Below are 21,165 nucleotides of genomic sequence, written 5' to 3'. Positions count from 1 at the left end.
GGGATGGCAACGGAGGAGTCTGGGACATTGACAGTATGGTAAGATTTGGTAAGTATGACTGTCAGGCTGTTACTTGACAGAGTTGTTGGACAGCTCTCCAAATTTTGGAACAAGTCTCCAGCTGTCACTAAGGGGGATTTTGCAGAGTTGACTGCTATGGGTGTGCCTTTCTGTATTCAGTGTCTCAGATACCAGATTGTGTGTCTAATTTTATTGACATTGGTCTGTTCTGTAGTGGTTAGTTACAATTGATTGACTAGTTAGATCATTTCAGCAATCATGAGTCAACCACATTGTTCAGGTCCAGTGAACCAGGTAAGTTATGATGATGATTTTGTAACTTTCAAGGCCATTATTACAGAGACTGGCTTCCACCTGATCTATTTTAATTAAAAGTAATAGTCCGCAACTGTGTTGGTGGAATTTCAACTCATTCCTCTGGAAGAGTAGCTCAGGTCTCTGGTCCAGTAACATCATCACCAAACTAACTGTTTTTTAGGGTAAAGTGTTTTCAGACGCGTATAAATATTTTGAGTACACAGTTATTTTGAAGATTCAATCAATGTGACAAGACAGGTGGGAAGGCAGTGACAAGCACTGCTGACTCATAGCAGCAGGGACCCAGGGCAACACAGTGCCACAATGGTTAGCACTGCTGACTCATAGCGGCAGGGACCCGGGGCAACACAGTGCCACAATGGTTAGCACTGCTGCCTCACAGCGGCAGGGACCCAGGGCAACACAGTGCCACAATGGTTAGCACTGCTGCCTCACAGCGGCAGGGACCCAGGGCAACACAGTGCCACAATGGTTAGCACTGCTGCCTCACAGTGCCAGGGACCCAGGGCACGGTGACACAGTGGTTCGCACTGCTGCCTCACAGTGCCAGGGACCCGGGGCAGCACGGTGACACAGTGGTTAACACTGCTGCCTCACAGTACTAGGAACCCAGGGCAGCACAGTGGTTAGTACTGCTGCCTCAGTGCCAAGGACACAGGGCAGCACAGTGGCACAGTGGTTACAATGCTATCTCACAGCACCAGGGACCCAGAGTAGCACAATGACACAGTGGTTAGCACTGCTGCCTCACAGCAGTGGACCCGGGTTCGATTCCCAGTCACTGACTGTGTGGAGTTTGCACATTCTTGCTGTGTCTGCGTGGGTTTTCTCCAGGTGCTCCAGTTCCCTCCCACAGTCTGAAAGATGTGCTGGTTAGGTGCATTAACTCGAACAGGTGCCAGGATGTGGCGACTCGGGGAATTTCACAGTAACTTCATTGCAGTGTTAACATAAGCCTTACTTGTGACTAATAAATAAACTTAATTAACTTACTTAAACTCAAATCTGGCCTCGGGTCACTGTTTGTGTGGAGTTTGCACATTTTCCCTGCGTCTGCATGGGTTTCCTCCAGGTGTTCTGGTTTCCTCCCACAGTCCAAATATGTGCAGGCTAATTGATTTGCCATACTAAATTGCCCCTTAGTGTCAAAAGGACGAGCAGGGTAAATACGTGGGGTACAGGGATAGGGCCTGGGTGGAATTGTGATTGGTGCAGACTCAAAGGGTAAATGGCCTTCTTCTGTACTGTAAGGATTCTAAGAACAGTTCAAAGTACTTGTACAGTTATCCCTTCCAGGATGTCGGATAATGCAAGAGGCAGCTGGCTTGCAGCTAGAAAAGATACTGCAGGCATTCAACCTCAAAATATATGTTTTTTTTGCATGCGGAACCAGGGTGGCATTACAGAGAATGTGGAATCTGTGGCAGTTATCATGCTGAAATAAACGATAGATTCCACAGATGGAAAAGAAAGATTACTTCACAGTCAAATGATTGCAAGATGTAAGTGTAAAATGTGCAGTTGTGCCAAGTTGAGCATGCTAATTGTCTCAAACAAACCTCAAGTAAATTAGGCAGTACTAAAGGAAGCAGAGAAAACAGCTTATTGAAGACAGCTGGGTTTTGTTCATTAGCGATGGGTCAAACCACGTTCAGTCAAATTTATTATAAATGTTTTAAATGGGAACTTTGTGAAGAGAGCAGAGAGGGAGATTTCAGACGGGCAAAAAAGTGGCAAATGAAATTCAATCCAGATATGTGCGAGGTAATGAAATTGGACAAGTCAGAAAGACAAGGGTATAGATAACAAATGGGAGGATTTAAAAAAATTGTAGAATAAAATGAACTTCAGCTTTACATCCAGAGATTCCTGGAGATTGCAGGACAGACAAATAATAGTCATGAAGGCAAATAAAATGCTTTCCTTTATCAGGAAAGGCTCTAACTGTATAAACAATAGGGGGTACTGCATAAAGAGCAAGTCATCACATTACAGGAAAGATGAGATTGCACAAGACAGTACAAATGAGAATGTTGCCAGGAATGCAGATTATTAGCTCTGGGGAAAAAATTGATAAGGCTGCAGTTGCTTTGTTTGGAACAGAGGTGACTGAGGGGAGATTTAATTAAAGAAAATTAAGAGGAACCCAGAGTGGATAGAGGAAGAACCTATTTCCATTAGTAGAGAGGGCAATAAGTAGGGGCATAGATTTAAACTAATTGATGAAAAGCTGAGGGGTGTTGAAGAATAATATTTTTCACACAGAGCATGATGGAGATCTGGAACTTAGTCCCTCAAAGTGAGAGGCGAAAACTCGAAGCATTTTAAAGACACATGGACATGTTTTTACATGCTGTAACCCACAAGGCTAGAGACCTCAAGAGCTAGAAGATGGAATTAGGCTGGGTGGCTACTTGTCAGCTGGCGTGGACACAGTGGGCTGAATGGCCTCCTTCTGTAGCACAATAGTTTCGAAGTTTCAAAATTATTCAATGGAAATTATGTAAGGATGCAATGACAGCCCTGGATGGAACCAAGACAAGAGTCTGTTTTACAGTTGAGACTGTCCATGCCAGAACAGTGTCCCTAATTAATGTGCAAGTAAAATATGAAAAATGCCTTGACTTAGATGTTGGATAAAAGCAAATTACGGCAAGTGCTGGAATCTGAAACCAAAAGAGAAAACGCTGGAAAATCTCAGCAGGTCTGGTAGCATCTGTAAGGAGAAAAAAGGGCTGACCCTTGATCCTTTCTGTGGACAGCTATTAGCAATCTTTTCCCCTGGCTATGACTGACCTTTCGTTCCCTCCCCATGCAGTATAAGTACCTCCCACTTTCTATGCTTTTTAGCGTTGACAAACAATCATCTGGACTCAAAACGTCAGCTCTTTTCTCTTGATTTAGATGCTGTTGCAGCTAAAATGTTTAGAAACAAAGTTACTAAGATGTAGCTTTCTGTAGCACGGTGATACAGTGGTTAGCACTGCTGCCTCACAGCGCCAAGAACTCAGGTTCAATTCTGGCTTCAGGTGAATGTCTGTGTGGAGTTTGCATGTTCTCCCCGTGTCTGCGTGGGTTTCCTTCAGTTGCTCCAGTTTCCTTCCATAGGCCAAAGATGTGCAGGTTAGGTGCATTGGTCATGGTAAATTGTCTGAGTATCAGCGAGATTAGCAGGGTAAATACTTGGGGTTATGGAGATAGGGCCTGGTGAGATTGCTGTCAGTGCAGACTGGATGGGCCGAATCGCCTCCTTCTTCATGGGAAGGGATTCCATGATTAATAAAAAGGGAGAAAGAACAGTGAAATTGGAGGGTTATCACAAGACTTGATCCAACTTAGGGTGGGGGGTTTGATTTGTATGGAAATGTGTGGCTTCACAAAGGAAATTAAAGGTTTGCCATCAGTATACATCACTACGACAACAGGACATTAATGGAAAATGATTTGAACTTCAGATGGGTGAAAGGTGGTTAATAAAATTGGCAGAGATTTTAATTACCCTGAATGAAGTAGTAAGGAGATTGTTTTAAAATGTCAAAACAGAATATTAACGTTAATATTAACCTACTTGCTGTTAAAGTCTGCCAGAGGGTTACTCTGAACAAAAAGATGCATGGCAAACTATTCTCACTTTGGAAAGAGACACCATTTTCCGAAGTTTATACATTTCACAGAATCTCAGATTACTACAGTGCAGACGAGGCCCTTCAGCCCATCGAGTCTGCACTAACGCAGGAAAGGCCCTGACCTGCCCACCTAATCCCATTTGGCAGCACTTGGCCCATAGTCTTGAACGTTATGGCATGCCAAGTACTCATCCAGTTACTTACTAAAAGGTGTGAGGCATTGCGCCTCCACCACCCTCCCAGGCAGCGCATTCCAGACCATCACCACCCTCTGAGTTAAATAGTTTTTCCTCATGTTCCCCCCAAACCTCCCACCCCTCACTTTGTGTCCCCTCGTAACTGACATAAGAACATAAGAAATACGAGCAGGAGTAGGCCATCTAGCCCTTCGAGCCTGCCCTGCCATTCAATAAAATCATGGCTGATCTGTCGTGGCTCAGTTCCACATTCCCGCCCTCTCCCCATAACCCTTAATCCCCTCTCTTATCAAAAACCCATCAACCCGCGTCTTAAAAATATTTAGCGAGGCAGCCTCCACCACTTCAACGGGCAGAGAATTCCAGAGATTCACCACCCTTTGAGTGAAGAAGTTCCTCCTCAACTCCGTTCTAAACCGCACCCCCCCCACTTTATTTTGAGGCTGTGCCCCCTAGTCCTACTATCCTTTCTGAGCGGGAAGAGTCTCTCCACCTCTATCCTATCCATCCCATTCATTATCTTATACGTCTCAATGAGATCTCCCCTCATTCTTCTAAACTCTAACGAGTACAAGCCTAGTTTATTCAGCCTCTCCTCATAGCTCAACCCCCTCAACTCCGGCATCAGCCTAGTAAACCTCCTCTGCACTCCCTCCAAGGCCAAAATATCTTTGCGAAGGACGGCGCCCAAAACTACACACAGTACTTCAGCTGCGGCTTCACCAATGCCCTATACAGCCGCAGCAAGACCTCCCTACTTTTATATTCAATCCCCCTCGCTATGAAGGCCAGCATCCCATTTGCCTTCCTGACCACCTGCTGCACCTGCAAGCTGGGTTTTTGCAACTCATGCACAAGGACCCCGAGGTCCCTCTGCACCGTCGCCTGCTGCAGTTTTTCCCCACGTAAGTAATAATCCTTCCTACCATTATTCCTACCAAAGTGGACCACCTCACACTTGCCAACATTAAATTCCATTTGCCAGTTCCTGGCCCATTTGCCCAGCCTATCTAGATCCTTCTGTAGACTCTCCACACCCTCCACACAATTTGCCGTTCCACCAATCTTGGTGTCATCAGCAAATTTCGACACCCTACACTCGGTTCCCTCCTCCAGATCATCTATATAAATGGTATATAGCTGAGGCCCCAGCACTGACCCCTGGGGCACTCCACTAGTCACCATCCGCCAATCCGAATAGCACCCATTGACCCCCACTCTCTGCCTCCTATTTGACAACCAATCCTCTATCCACGCTAACACCCTACCCCCAACTCCATGTCCCCTGACCTTCTGCAATAACCTCCTGTGAGGTACCTTGTCAAACGCCTTCTGAAAATCCAGAAAGACCACATCCACCGGCTCTCCTCTATCCACTGCCCTAGACACATCCTCATAGAACTCCAGTAAATTTGTCAGACACGACTTCCCTTTAACGAAACCGTGCTGCGTCTGCTCTGTCAAGCAATTCCTCTTGACCCTTCAATGAAGGGAACAGCTGCACCCTATCTATGTCCCTCATAATCTAGAACACCTCAATCAGATCGCCCCTCAGTCTTTTCTGCTCCAGAGAAAACAACCAAAGCCTATCCAACCTTTGTTCATAATTTATTTGTTCCATCCCGGGCAGCATGCTGGTGAATCTCCTCTACACCCCTTCCAGTGTGATCACATCCTTCCTATAATGTGGTAACCAGTACTGCACACAGTACTTCAGCTGTGGCCCCACAATTTCAATGTAACTGCACCTTTCCTTTGAAATTAAAAAAATTTCCTATGTATTGAAAGATGCCAATAAGGTTTAGCATAGAACCTGAAGAGGTCTAACTTAAGCCTAACTAGATTCAAAATGGCTTAAAGAGAAAACAAAAAGCTTAAGACAAAGAAGAGGGATTGGAATGCCCTGCCTGCTGCGGTTGTAAATGCGCCTAGTTTGGGGGCGTTTAAGAGATCTATGGATAGGTTTGTGGACGAAAAGGGATTGGTTTAGATTTGTGGGTCAGTGTTTTTTTTAAAAAAACTGGTTGGCGCAACATCGTGGGCCGAAGGGCCTGTTCTGCGCTGTAATGTTCTATGTTCTAAGTGAAAAATACAGCAAGGCAAAACTGTTTAAAAGACCACCCAGGAAAATCAAAAAGTGCAAAGTAGAAAAAAAATAATCACTGAGGTTAAGTCAATTTCCAAAGCCCTGAAAATGTATAACTGGAATAAAGCACTAAATAAGAAAGACTTCTCCTTTGCATAACAGATTTTTTGCAGATCACTAACATAATTCATTCCATTTGTGTAGCGTTCAGGAAGTTTCAGCTTGTGAACAAAAATTGGTTACAAGGTGAACTGTAGAATATTCATAAGTGTATCCGGAACAAGAGTACTTAGGGAAGAAAATGCAAAAGCCCCAAGTGAACTAAATGCACTTACATCACTGCCTGATATTGTCCACATAATTCACAATAAAACCATTATTCAGAAACAAAATCATAACACCATGGCACCAAGAAATAGGATTTAAAATTCAAGCAATTTCACAGTTGAATGAACAAATGTCTTGAAAAATGTGAGGGATTCATTTTTAAACAACTTAGAATGAATTATTTTAATTACTGATTTATGTGAATCAGTGTACCATAACTTGATGAAATATCAACTACTTTTTGCAATAAATAATTCAAATAAATACTTTCTATGTCCCCATTAAAATCCTAGACCATTTTCAAGAACATGATGACCCAGCTACACTAATGGTAGATAATGGAATCTGAGTAGAGCAGCAACTGGTAACTTAACAACAGGTCTCCGTACTCCCAGTGTAGACAGGGAGGGAGGAGGGGAAATAGAACACAGAACACTACAGCACAAACAGGCTCTTTGGCCCACAAGTTGCGCCGATCATATCCATACCTACCAGGCCCATCTATAACTCTGAATCCCATTAAATCCCATGTACTCATCCAGAAGACTCTTAAAAGACCCCAACGAGCTCGCCTCTCTCACCACCGACGGCAGCCGATTCCACTCACACACCACCCTCAGTGTAAAACTTACCGTTCACGTCTCTGTACCTGCTCCCCAGCACCTTAAACCTGTGTCCTCTCGTAGCGACCATTTCAGCCCTGGGAAATAGCCTCCGAGAATCCACCCTATCTATGCCTCTCAACATATTATACACCTCTATCAGGTCACCTCTCAACCTTCGTCTCTCCAGGCAATAGCAAAAACAAAAATCGATCAAGGGGGGAAAATAGAATGAGAGTGAACTCACAAAAAATATAAAAACAGATTGAAGTATGCAAAAAGGAAGAAACAGGCAAAAGTAAACATTGATCCTTAGAGGCAGAAACTGGAGGAATGTAATGGGGAAAATAGAAATCTCAAAGGCAAATGAATATTTTGAAATGGTAATGTTTTCAGAGATTTGGATGACCTCATACAAGAGAGACAAAATTAACATGAAGGTCAAGTGTAATTAAATTTTATTACAATTGTGCATGGCTTTGGTGAGAGCAAACCAGGCTATGTCTTTACCTAAGGAAGGACAGACTTGCCCTGGATGTTTATCTGGTCCTGTAATCCAAGGCTTTCTTCCTTGCTGTTTACTGTACCAACAATTTTCATGTCAACTGTGAACATACTGATCACACCTCCTACTTTCACGTTTAGATCATACACACTACAGGCAGCAAGGGATCCACCACCAATCCCTGTGGAATACTGCTGGTCACAAACTTCCAGTCACAAAAACAACCTTCAACCATAACCCTCTGCTTCTTGCCACTCAGCTAATTCTGGATCCAATTTGCCAAATTGCCTTGGATCTCATGGGTTCTTACTTTCTTGAGCAGTCTCCCACATGGGAATCTTGTCAAAAGTCTTACTGAAGTTCATGTAGACTACATCAACTGCACAGTTTTCATTTACACACCTAGTTATCTTCTCAAAAAATTCAATCAAATTTGTTGGACAAATCTGTTAGCTTTAGACTCAACAATACCCAAGCAGTCCACATTCCGCCCTCCATAAAGCTGGATCATTCATAACTCTGCTGCTGGTTTCTTAATTTGCAGCAAGTCCTGCTCCTGTCATCCTGGGTTTGCTGACCTATGCTGGCCCCGAATCAAACAACATCTTGACTTTATAATTTTCATCCCTATTTTCAAATTCCTCCCTAGCTTTGCCTATCCCATCTCTAGTCTCCTCCATCCCCATAACCCTCCGAGACATCTGCACTCTTCCAATTCTCACTTCTTGTGCATTCCCAATCATAATTTCTCCATCACTGGTGGCCATGCTTTCATTGCCAAAGTCCGAGACACTTCCTCCCTACACTTGCCCCCTTTAAGGCACATATTAAAATCTTCTTTAACCAAGCTTTGCTTATCTCCTTAAAAGACCCCTATCATATTTATTTCATAACATTTCTGTGAAGCACATTACGTTTCATTACATTAAATGCAGCAATAGAACTCAATATGCATGCACTGGGACACCCCGTACACTGTAGCTGCACTCATTTCATTTCACCCATATCTTTTGATCTTTATTACCCTCAATTGAGAACAGGATGAAGCCCAACTGTGATACCCCCACCCACAGTCAAACAGCCTGACAAAACTCACCGTCTAGGCTTACACATGAAGAATGGCCACTTGGGCGAATTACTGTAGAATGACTAGCATCCATGGAATTGTCTCCTGATATGAGTCAGTGCCTTCAGGGTAGAAGAGGAGAAAATTGGAAGGAGTGAACATATATAATTGAATCATTTACATTTCTAAACTTTACTGCAAAGGAGTTAGAACATAGAACATAGAAGCGCAGAACAGGCCCTTTGGCCCACGATGTTGCGCCGACCAGTTACAAAACAATGACCCACTAACCTAAACCAATCCCTTTTCGTCCAGTTGTCAATCAAAATTATAATATTCACAAATACATTATAGCTAAGTTATAAATGTTCATTATGTTTCAAATGTTGTACATTAAAAGCCTAATTTTCAAAGATTTTGACACGTAGCAAGCAGTCTGGGTAGCTATTTAAAACGGTTGTTTTGGAAACTTCCATTCTGCAATGCAGTCTGGGTAATGATTGTACAAGTTTGTTTCAAGGCTTCTGTTTCAAACGCATACCGACAAGTCAAAAGCTCCTCTTCAAATCTGCTACAACCAGAGAGGTACATTCAAACCCCAACCCAGAGACAGCCTAAAATCTAGGCTGACACTCGACTGCAGTACTGAAGGATTGCTGCACTGTCGGAGGTGCCAATTCTTAAATGAAGGCCCACCTGCACCCAGACAGATGTTTCATCTGTCCAGGTTCCATGTTTGATCACAAAAAGCAGAGGAGTTCTCTTCAGTGTCTTAAACAATATGATGGTGGTTGATTGATAAACAAACAGATTATTTTGTCATTATCACATTGCTAAGTGCGATCTTGCTGTGTGCCTGCTACATTTTTTGCATTACAACAATGATTAGATTTTTTACTTCACCAGCTGAAAAAGCACTATTAACATGGTCACGTACACTTCAATCAAGAAAAATGTCTCATCCTTGAGGAACAAGAACATTCTGAAAGAATGTGTTTTTAAAAGGACACTGTCCCTTAAAGGGCTAATGCAAGGATTCTAGTTGCTGCAGTTCCTGGAAAAATCAGTATTTTATAAGAAAAGGTAATTAAGCAGTTTTAAAGCAACTGGAAAACCTCTTGGCCTCAGTAGATTGTTTATAAAAGGTCACATGTTGGTTTATGGCTTTGAAAAAAACACGTCTGGAAAACTGTACTGGTAGGCTGGTTTTGTTTTGGGATGTAAACAAAAATGATCCACTGCTTGGGTAAAGCAGACAACAGTGCCTGAAGTTCCAGACCCAGTCAAAAGCAAAAAGTAAACAAAAGTTGCTTTGGAGTAGGTCCATGTTCTGAAATGGACTCAATCACGCTTTCTTCGAAGTAAGCCTGAAAAGTAGCCATGGACTGTTTTATAGGCCAGTGCTGAGAAACCAAGTGTATAACTCATGCATCCGCTATTTCCCCTTTTCCCTTCATTACTGACTTTTAACTTTTTGGCACAATTCCTCTTTTTTTTGTTTTTTTTTGGTATGGGCGAGATAGGGTATTTACAGAGAGCAATTCTTATATTTTCATATTTCATTCTGTATGCTAAAAAGCTTAACCTTCTACTGGACACGTCTGGTTTTATAACAAACTAATAATGTTGCTTTTTATTGAAGAAACCTGGGCATTGAATGGCCATGCTGAGATCTAAGGCAAAGCACGTATTTGGCCCTATAGTTCGTTGTGGCTCACAGAGCAGTGGAATTAGAGACAGATGGAGCACTTCTCCCATCACGGTTATAATGATTGGAACATTTGACAGCCAGCATTCATCCTTGGTTTCGCCAAAATTGTTTGAAATTTCACTCATTTCATGTGCATTAATACTGAAACATTAAATTCAAAGCTCTCATTTAAAACAAAATAACATACCCTACATTTTACATTGTCCTTCCACAGGCCTGAATTAATTACACACACCACTCAACTTCCAACATTTTACGGAAGGCCACAAATGGTAGTAAAAATTATTAACTCACGGCAATTCTCCTTTCAAATTCCCAACCTTGCCCATACACTGGCTGAGCACTAAAATGAAGGGGGCAACTTGCTTTTTTAAGGGGTAGGGGTGGCAGGAGAGGGAGAACGGTAGCAGCACAGACCCTCCTGAAAGTCTCCTCAGTTAATGTTTAACATATGGAGTGAGCAGAAAATAGAATATACACATCAACTTCAAAGTTCTCTTTCATTTTGTATTGAAGTTCCAGCTTGCTTCATTTGAGCAACTAATTGGAAGCCTGATCATTCAGTTCAAGCCATACTGATGAAATTCAAGTTTTATTTTGGAGTTAATAGTTATAATCACTTCACAACAATTATCTACTTCTAGTGTGGAAAGCAAAAAAAAGGAAATTCTTTGAGAAGGAGACAAACATTTAACATTTTTAAACTAACCATTAACATTTCTTCATAGAATCCCTACAATACAGGAGGAGGCCATTCAGCCTATCAAGTCTGTACCAACCACAATCTCACCCAGGCCTATTCCCATAACCCCACGCATTTATCCCACTAATCCCCCTTATACTAAGGTCAATTTATCATGTCCAATCAACCTAACCTGCTCATTTCTGGACAGAGAGGAAACCAAAGCAACCAGAGGAAACCCACACAGATACGGGGAGAAAGAGCAAACTCCACACCGATAGTGACCTGTGGCCGGAATTAAACCCAGGTCCCTGGCGCTGTGGGGCAACAGTGCTAACCACTGTTCCACCATGCTGCATTGACTCAGGCCTAACACACCTGTGTAGATATTCACTTTTTTTTCCACAACATGTGGGCTTCAGATACAAGAGCAGCAGTTGTTGCCCATTTCGTCCATTTATGGACGAAAAGGGATTGGTTTAGGTTAGTGGGTCATTGTTTTGTAACTGGTCGGCGCAACATCGTGGGCCGAAGGGCCTGTTCTGCGCTGTAATGTTCTATGTTCTATTCCGTAATGCCCTTGTACTCAGAGTATTGCTCAGTCATTGCAGTGGGCATTTAAGGGACAACCACAGTGCTGTGGGTCCAGATTCTCACGCAGGATTTGAACTCCTTCCCTGTAGGACATTAAGGAACCAAGTGAGATTGGTAATTTCATGATCACTATTGTTGAAATAACTTTAAATTCCAGGTTTCATCAGTTGAATTTAGATTCCATCAACTGCCACTGTAATATATGAATCCATATCCCCAGAGCATTTGTCTGGATTTCTGAATTATCAGTCCAGTGACAAAACACTATATCATGACCTCCCCCACACATTACTGATAAGGGAAGGCAGCAGTGCTGTATTGCAATGGATCCATTGTAATCCAGATGCCCAAATTTAATGCGGTGGGAGCATGGGTTTGAATCCTACCAATGCAATTGGTGGAATTTCAGTTAATAAATCTGGAATTAAAAACCGAGTCTGGAGACCAGGAAACCATTGTCAATTGTTGTGAAACCCATCTGGTTTCCTTTTCGAGAAGGAAATCTGCCTTCCTTACCTGTCTGGCCTACATGTGACTCCAGGCCCACAGAATGTGCCTAGCTCTCAGCTGTCCTCTGAAATAGCCAAGCAAGCCACTATCAAATCACGGCAAAATCTAGATAAAGAAGCAAAACCGTAGAGGCCACCCGACATCGACCAAGGCACCTGAAACAGCAACAACACAGCTAGCCCTGCCAACCCTGCAAAATCCTCCTTACTAACATCCTGGGGCTTATGCTGAAATTGGAGGAGCTGTGCTATAGACTAGTCAAACAGCCTAATGTAGTAGAGCTGGTGGAATCATACTTACGGTTAATGTCTTAGGCGTCAATATCACCATGTATGTCCCATTCTACCTACAGGAAAGACCCACCAGAGGTAGTGGCACAGTGCTATACTATTAGGAGGGAGGGAGTTTCCCTGGGAGATTTCAAACTGAACTCTGAACCCCATGAAGTTTCATTGAATCAGGTCAAATATGGACATGGAAGCCTCTGACTGATTAGCTCCCCACCCTTGATGAATCAGTATTCCTCCATGTTGAACATCATTAGGAGGAAACACAGAGTGGCAAGTGCACATAATGTATTCTGGGTGGGGAACTTCCACGCCCAACACCAAGAGTGGCTCCATGGCACCACTTCTGACCAAAATCACCAAGTGTTAAAGAGTTCTTAGTTTCCTCAAACAGTACATTACAGAACCTACGAGGGAGCAAGTTATCTTGGATCTGGTCCTGTGTAATGAGACAGGTAGAATTAAACATCTTCTTGTGAGAGAGGAGTGGTCACAATATGGTGGAATTTCTAATACAGATGGAGGGTGAGAAAGTATGGTCCCAAACCAGTGTCCTCTGTTTGAACAGAGGGGAGTACGATAGGATGAGGGTGGAATTGGCTAATGTAGACTGGGAGCGCAGACTACATTGGATTTCTATGAGGATGTGACTAATGCGGTAGACAGAGGGGAACCGGTGAATGTGGGGTTTCTAGATTTTTAAAAGGCGTTTGATAATGTGCCTCATAAAAGGTTGCTACAGAAGGTTAGTGTGCACGGAGTTGGGGGTAAGGTGTTAGCGTGGATAGAGGATTGGTTGCCTAATAGGAAGCAGTGAGTTGGTATCAATGGGTGCTATTCTGGTTGGCGGTTGGTGACTAGTGGAGTGCCGCAGGGATCGGTGCTGGGGCCTCAGCTACTTACCATTTATATAGATGATCTGGAGGAGGGGGCTGAGTGTAGGGTGACGAAATTTGCTGACGACACAAAGATGAGTGGAAAAGCAAATTGTGCGGAGGGTGTGGAACGTCTGCAGAGGGATCTGGATAGGCTGAGCGAGTGGGTGAGGACCTGGCAGATGGAATATAATGTTAGCAAGTGTGAGGTTATCCACTTTGGCAGAAATAGTAGGAGGGATTACTATTTAAAGGGCGAAAAGCTGCAGCATTCAACGGTGCAGAGGGACCTGGGGGTCCTTGTGCATGAGTCGCAAAAACCCAGTCTGCAGGTGATCAAGAAGGCAAATGGAATGCTGGCCTTTATAGCGACGGGGATAGAATATAAAAGCAGGGAGGTCTTGCTGCAACTGTACAGGGTACTGGTGAGGCCGCAGCTGGAATACTGTGTACAGTTTTGGTCACTGCACTTGCGCAAGGATATTTTGGCCTTGGAGGGAATGCAGAGGAGGTTCACTAGGCTGATACTGGAGATGAGGGGGTTAGACCATGAAGAGAGACTAAATAGACTGGGTCTGTACTCGGAGTTCAGAAGGATGAGGAGGGATCTTACAGAGACGTATAAGATAATGAAACGGATGGATAGGGTAGAGGTAGAGAGATTCTTCCTGCTTAGAAATGATAGCAGGACTAGAGGGCACAGCCTCAAGATAAGGGGGGGGCCATTTAGATCGGAGTTGAGGAGGAACTTCTTCACTCAAAGGGTGGTGAATCTCTGGAATTCTCTGCCTGTTGAAGTGGTGGAGGCTCCCTCGCTAAATATATTTAAGACACGGGTAGATAGGTTTTTGACAGACAAGGGAATTAAGGGTTATGGGGAGAAAGCGGGAAGGTGGAACTGATCCACTTCAGATCAGCCATGATCTTATTGAATGGCGGGGCAGGCTCGAAGGGTGAGATAGCCTACTACTGCTCCTATTTCTTATGTTCTTAGACTAGTTGGTAGGACAGCTGAGGAACAGTGGAGGATTTTAAAGGAGATTTTTCTCAGTACTCAGCAAAAATCATAAGAACATAAGAAATAGGAACAGGAGTAGGCCATCTCACCCTTCGAGCCTGCCCCGCCATTCAATAAGATCATGGCTGATCTGAAGTGGATCAATTCCACTTTCCCGCTTTCTCCCCATAACCCTTAATTCCCTTGTCTATCAGAAACCTATCTACCCGTGACTTAACTATATTTAACAAGGCAGCCTCCACCACTTCGACGGGCAGAGAATTCCAGAGATTCACCACCCTTTGAGTGAAGAAGTTCCTCCTCAATTCCGATCTAAACTGCCCCCCCCGCCCTTATCTTGAGACTGTGCCCTCTAGTCCTGCTATCGTTTCTAAGCAGGAAGAATCTCTCTACCTCCACCCTATCCATCCCTTTCATTATCTTATAGGTCTCGATAATTTGTCACCGGAAAATATATTCCAGTGATGAAGAAGGAATGTAAGAAAAGGGATAACCAGCCATGGATAACTAAGGAAATAAAGGAACGTATCAAACTAAAAAACAATGAGTACAGAGTCGCCATAACTAGGGGGGAATTAGAAGATTGGGAAAGCTTTAAAAAAGCAACAAAGAACTACTGAGAAAGTGATAAAGAAAGGAAAGATAGATTATGAAACTGTGTGCAGTTTTGGTCGCCGCACTTACGCAAGGATATTTTGGCCTTGGAGGGAGTGCAGAGGAGGTTTACTAGGCTGATGCCAGAGTTGAGGGGGTTGAACTATGAGGAGAGGCTGAATAAACTAGGCTTGTACTCGTTAGAGTTTAGAAGGATGAGGGGAGATCTCATTGAGACATATAAGATGGTGAATGGGATGGACAGGACAGAGGTGGAGAGGCTCTTCCCACTCAGAAAGGACAGTAGGACTACAGGGCACAGCCTCAAGATAAGAACATAAGAACATAAGAACATAAGAAATAGGAGCAGGAGTAGGCCATCTAGCCCTTCGAGCCTGCCCCGCCATTCAATAAGATCATGGCTGATCTGTTGTGGCTCAGTTCCACTTTCCCGCCCTCTCCCCATAACCCTTAATCCCCTCTCTTATCAAGAACCCATCAACCCGCTTCTTAAAAATATTTAGCGAGGCAGCCTCCACCACTTCAACGGGCAGAGAATTCCAGAGATTCACCACCCTTTGAGTGAAGAAGTTCCTCCTCAACTCCGTTCTAAACCGCCTCCCCTTTATCTTGAGTCTGTGCCCCCTAGTCCTAAGGCGGGGGGGTGGGGGGGTGGGGTTTAAGAACGGAGTTGAGGAGGAACTTCTTCACTCAAAGGGTGGTGAATCTCTGGAATTCTCTGCCCGTTGAAGTGGTGGAGGCTGCCTCGCTAAATATTTTTAAGACGCGGGTTGATAGGTTTTTGATAGGTAAGGGGATTAAGGGTTATGGGGAGAGGGCGGGAATGTGGAACTGAGCCACGACAGATCAGCCATGATCTTATTGAATGGCGGGGCAGGCTCGAGGGGCTAGATGGCCTACTCCTGCTCCTATTTCTTATGTTCTTATGTTCTTAAACTAAACTAGCGCAAAATATAAAAACTGATCATAAAAGTTTTTACAAATATATAAAAAGGAAAAGAGTGGCTAAAGTAAATGTTGGACCCTAAGAAGACAAGGAGAAGGATTTAATAATAGGAAACGAGGAAATGGCCAAGGCCTAAAACAAGTATTTTGTGTCGGTCTTCATGGTAGAGGACACAAATAGCTTACTGAACATTAACGGTCGTGGGACTGTAGAGAGTGAGGCCCTTAAATCGATTATAAGAACATAAGAAGTAGGAGGAGCAGGCCATCTAGCCCTTCGAGCCTGCCCCGCCATTCAATAAGATCACGGCTGATCTGAAGTGGCTCAGTTCCACTTTCCCGCTTTCTCCCCGTAACCCTCAATTCCCTTGTCTACCAAAAACCTATCTACCCGTGTCTTAAATATATTTAGCGAGGTGGCCTCCACTAGGCAGAGAATTCCAGAGATTCACCACCCTTTGAGTGAAGAAGTTCCTCCTCAACTCTGTTCTAAACTGCTCCCCCCTTATCCTGAGGCTGTGCCCTCTAGTCCTGCTGTCCTTTGAGTGGGAAGAATCTCTCTACCTCTACCCTACCCATCCCTTTCATTATCTTATACGTCTCTATAAGATACCTCCTCATCCTTCTAAACTCCAACCAGTACAGACCCAGTCTATTTAGTCTTTCTCGTAGTCTAACCCCCTCATCTCCGGTATCAGCCTAGTAAACCTCTGCACTCCCTCCAAGGCCAAAATATCCTTGCGCAAGTGCGGCGACCAAAACTGCACACAGTACTCCAGCTGCGGCCTCACCAATGCCCTGTACAGTTGCAGCAAGACCTCCCTGCTTTTATATTCTATCCCCCTCGCTATAAAGGCCAGCGTCCCATTCGCCTTCTTGATCACCTGTTGCACCTGCAAACTGGGTTTTTGCGACTCATGCACAAGGACCCCCAGGTCCCTCTGCACCGTTGAATGCTGCAGCTTTTCGCCCTTTAAATAGTAATCCCTCCTACTATTATTCCTGCCAAAGTGGATAACCACACATTTGCTAACATTGTACTCCATCTGCCAGGTCCTCGCCCACTCGCTCAGCCTATCTAGATCCCTCTGCAGACTTTCCACACCCTCCGCACAATTTGCTTTTCCACTCATCTTCGTGTCATCAGCAAATTTCGTTACCCCACACTCAGCCCCCTCCTCCAGATCATCTATATAAATGGTAAATAGCTGAGGCCCCAGCACCGACCCCTGCGGCACTCCACTAATTACCAACCGCCAATCAGAATAGCACCCATTGATACCAACTCTCTGCCTCCTATTAGACACAGTATAAAGTCTGACGCCAGGTTTTAGTCCAACCGATTTATTTGATAGTAAACTCACTAGCTTTCGAAAGCTAGTGAGTTTACTATCAAATAAATCGGTTGGACTAAAACCTGGTGTTGTCAGACTTTTTACTGTGTTTACCCCAGTCCAACGCTGGAATATTATAGGAAGGATGTGGAGGATAGGAAGGATGTGGAGGCTTTGGAGAGGGTGCAGAGGAGGTTTACCAGGATGTTGCCTGGTATGGAGGGGAGGTCCTATGAGGAGAGACTGAGGGATTTGAGGTTGTTTTCATTAGAAAGAAGGCGGCTGCGAGGGGACCTTATTGAAACATATAAGATGATCAGAGGTTTGGATAGGGTGGACAGTGATAGCCTTTTTCCTCGGATGGAGAAAGCTAGCACAAGGGGGCATAGCTTTAAATTAAGGGGTGGTAGTTATAGGACGGATGTCAGGGGTAGGTTCTTTACCCAGGGGGTGGTGAGGGATTGGAATGCCCTGCCTGCTGCAGTTGTGGATGCGCCTAGTTTGGGGGCGTTTAAGAGATCCGTGGATAGGTTTATGGATGGTAAGGGTTTGGTTTAGGTTAGAGGGTCATTGTTTTTTAACTGGTCGGCGCAACATCGTGGGCCGAAGGGCCTGTTCTGCACTGTAATGTTCTATGTTCTATATCCACATCATTCCTATTAGACAACCAATCCTCTATCCACGCTAACACCTCACCGCCAACTCCATGCCCCCTAACCTTCTGAAGCAACCTTTTGTGCGGCACCTTATCAAACGCCTTTTGAAAATCAAGAAGCACGACATCCACCGGTTCCCCTCTGACTACCGCAATAGTCACATCCTCATAGAATTCCTATAAATTCGTCAAACACGACTTCCCCTTAAAGAATCCGTGCTGTGTCTGCTCTATCAAACAATTCTTCTCTAGGTGCCTCGCTATTTCTTCTTTGATGATGGATTCAAGCATTTTTCCAACAACAAACGTTACACTAACTGGCCTATAATTCCCTGCCTTTTGCCTGCTATCTTTTTTAAACAGCGGCATTACATTAGCCGTTTTCCACTCTTCCGGCACTTCCCCGGAATCCAGCAAAGTTTGGTAAATAATCACTAAGGCATCCACTATCACCTCTGCCATTTCCTTCAGAACCCTGGGATGCATTCCATCCGGTCCTGGGGACTTATCCACCATCAGTCCTGCTAGTCGATCAAGCACTACCTCCCTAGTGACAGTAATCGCATTCAGGCCCTCAACTCCTACCATCCTTCTATCTTTAACACCTGGCAAACTATGCAGGAATGGGACGGCCGTAGTTATGGGGGATTTCAATCTGCATATTGATTGGTCGACCCATGTTGGATGCGGTGGGCTCGAGGAGTTCTTGGAATGCTGCCGGGATAGTTTCCTGGAATAGTGTGTGTTGGAGCCGACGAGGGAGCGAGCTATCTTGGATCTGGTGCTATGTAATGAGGTGGGTAGAATTAGGGACCTTGCGGTGAAGGATCCTCTTGGGGAGAGTGATCATTGTATGGTGGAGTTTCTGGTGCAGATGGAGGAGGGGAAAGTGGGTTCCCGGACACGCGTCCTCTGTTTGAATAGAGGGGAGGACGGTAGGATGAGAGAAGAATTGGCGAATGTGGACTGGGGGAGCGCGTTGGAGGGAGGGTCTGCTGAGGAGCAGTGGAGGATCTTTAAGGAGATCTTCCTTGGTGCTCAGCGGAAATTTATTCCGATGGTCAAAAAGGACCGTAGGAGGAGAGGTAATAAGCCGTGGATAACGAAGGAGGTGAAGGAAAGTGTAAAATTAAAAGCGGAGGAATTTAGAGTAGCTAAGAGTAGTGGGCGAGAAGAGGATTGGGAGAGGTTTAAATGTCAACAAAGATTGACAAAGAAGTTGATAAAGAAGGGTAGGAGAAACTATGAAGCTGGGCTAGCGCTTAATATAAAAAAGGATAGCAAGAGTTTTTATAAATATATAAAAAGGAAGAGGCTGGCTAGGGTGAACGTTGGTCCTTTAGAGGATGAGAAAGGGGACCTAGTGGTAGGGGATGGGGATATGGCTAAGGTATTGAATAACTTTTTTGCTTTCTGTCTTCACGGAGGAGGACGTGAATAATTTGCCGGGTGTTAGCGATGGAAAGGTGGTAGGACTGGAGGGTCTCAATGACATTACTGTCACTAGAGAGGTGGTGCTCGACAGACTGGAGGGGCTGATTGTGGACAAGTCTCCAGGACCGGATGGAATGCATCCGAGGGTTCTGAAAGAAATGGCGGAGGTGATAGTGGATGCCTTGGTGGTTATTTTCCAGACGTCGCTGGATTCCGGGGAAGTGCCGGAGGATTGGAAAATGGCTAATGTTACGCCGTTGTTTAAGAAGGGTGCCAGGCAAAAGGCGGGGAATTATAGGCCAGTTAGTTTAACGTCTGTGGTAGGTAAAATGTTAGAATCTGTCATTAAGGAGGAAATTGCGAGGCATCTTGAAGGGAATTGCTTGATAGAGCAGACACAGCACGGTTTCATTAAAGGGAAGTCGTGTCTGACAAATTTACTGGAGTTCTATGAGGATGTGTCTAGGGCAGTGGATAGAGGAGAGCCAGTGGATGTGGTCTTTCTAGATTTTCAGAAGGCGTTTGACAAAGTACCTCACAAGAGGTTATTGCAGAAGGTCGAGGGACATGGAGTTGGGGGTAGGGTGTTAGCGTGGATAGAGGATTGGTTGTCAAATAGGAGGCAGAGAGTGGGGGTCAACGGGTGCTGTTCGGATTGGCGGATGGTGACTAGTGGAGTGCCCTAGGGGTCGGTGCTGGGGCCTCAGCTTTTTACCATTTATATAGATGATCTGGAGGAGGGAACTGAGTGTAGGGTGTCGAAATTTGCTGATGACACCAAGATTGGGGGAACGGCAAATTGTGCGGAGGGTGTGGAAAGTCTGCAGAAGGATCTAGATAGGCTGGGCGAATGGGCCAGGAAATGGCAAATGGAATTTAATGTTGGCAAGTGTGAGGTGGTCCACTTTGGTAGGAATAATGGTAGGAAGGATTATTACTAACGTGGCGAAAAACTGCAGCAGGCGACGGTGCAGAGGGACCTAGGGGTCCTTGTGCATGAGTCGCAAAAACCCAGCTTGCAGGTGGTCAGGAAGGCGAATGGGATGCTGGCCTTCATAGCGAGGGGGATTGAATATAAAAGTAGGGAGGTCTTGCTGCAGCTGTATAGGGCATTGGTGAGGCCGCAGCTGGAGTACTGTGTGCAGTTCTGGGCACCGCACCTGCGCAAAGATATTTTGGCCTTGGAGGGAGTGCAGAGGAGGTTTACTAGGCTGATACCGGAGTTGAGGGGATTGAGCTATGAGGAGAGGCTGAATAAACTAGGCTTGTACTCATTAGAGTTTAGAAGAATGAGGGGAGATCTCATTGAGACGTATAAAATGATGAATGGGATGGATAGGATCGAGGTGGAGAGACTCTTCCCGCTCAAAAAAGATAGTAGGACTAGGGGGCACAGCCTCAAGATAAAGGGGGGGCGGTTTAGAACGGAGTTGAGGAGGAACTTCTTCACTCAAAGGGTGGTGAATCTCTGGAATTCTCTGCCCGTTGAAGTGGTGGAGGCTGCCTCGCTAAATATTTTTAAGACGTGGGTTGATGGGTTTTTGATAAGAGAGGGGATTAAGGGTTATGGGGAGAGGACGGGAAAGTGGAACTGAGCCACGACAGATCAGCCATGATCTTATTGAATGGCGGGGCAGGCTCAAAGGGCTAGATGGCCTACTCCTGCTCCTATTTCTTATGTTCTTATGTTCTATTCGCTTCCTCCTCCGTGAAGACCGAGGCAAAAGCTTATTTAAGGCCTCAGCCATTTCGTCATC

General features: G+C 44.7%; 1 protein-coding gene across 5 annotated transcripts in view; it reads right to left on the bottom strand.

The window, feature by feature from the left end:
* osbpl8 (oxysterol binding protein-like 8) overlaps positions 1 to 21,165 on the bottom strand; it is a 333,976-nt gene that overhangs the window by 299,450 nt on the left and 13,361 nt on the right. For 4 of the 5 annotated variants that reach the window (XM_080191448.1, XM_080191451.1, XM_080191453.1 and 1 more), the window contains exon 2: positions 8,779 to 8,870. The exons of the other annotated variant lie outside the window; for it this stretch is intronic. In XM_080191448.1, the coding sequence (XP_080047574.1) occupies positions 8,779 to 8,842 (64 nt within the window). In that variant the 5' untranslated portion in view covers positions 8,843 to 8,870. The remainder of the gene's footprint in view (positions 1 to 8,778; positions 8,871 to 21,165) is intronic. 5 annotated transcript variants of the gene reach the window in all.

Source organism: Carcharhinus amblyrhynchos, chromosome 6 (genome assembly GCF_965287045.1).
Source record: "Carcharhinus amblyrhynchos chromosome 6, sCarAmb.v2.hapA, whole genome shotgun sequence".
Classification (NCBI taxonomy): Eukaryota; Metazoa; Chordata; class Chondrichthyes; order Carcharhiniformes; family Carcharhinidae; genus Carcharhinus; species Carcharhinus amblyrhynchos.
This window is presented reverse-complemented; position numbering and strand designations above follow the sequence as displayed.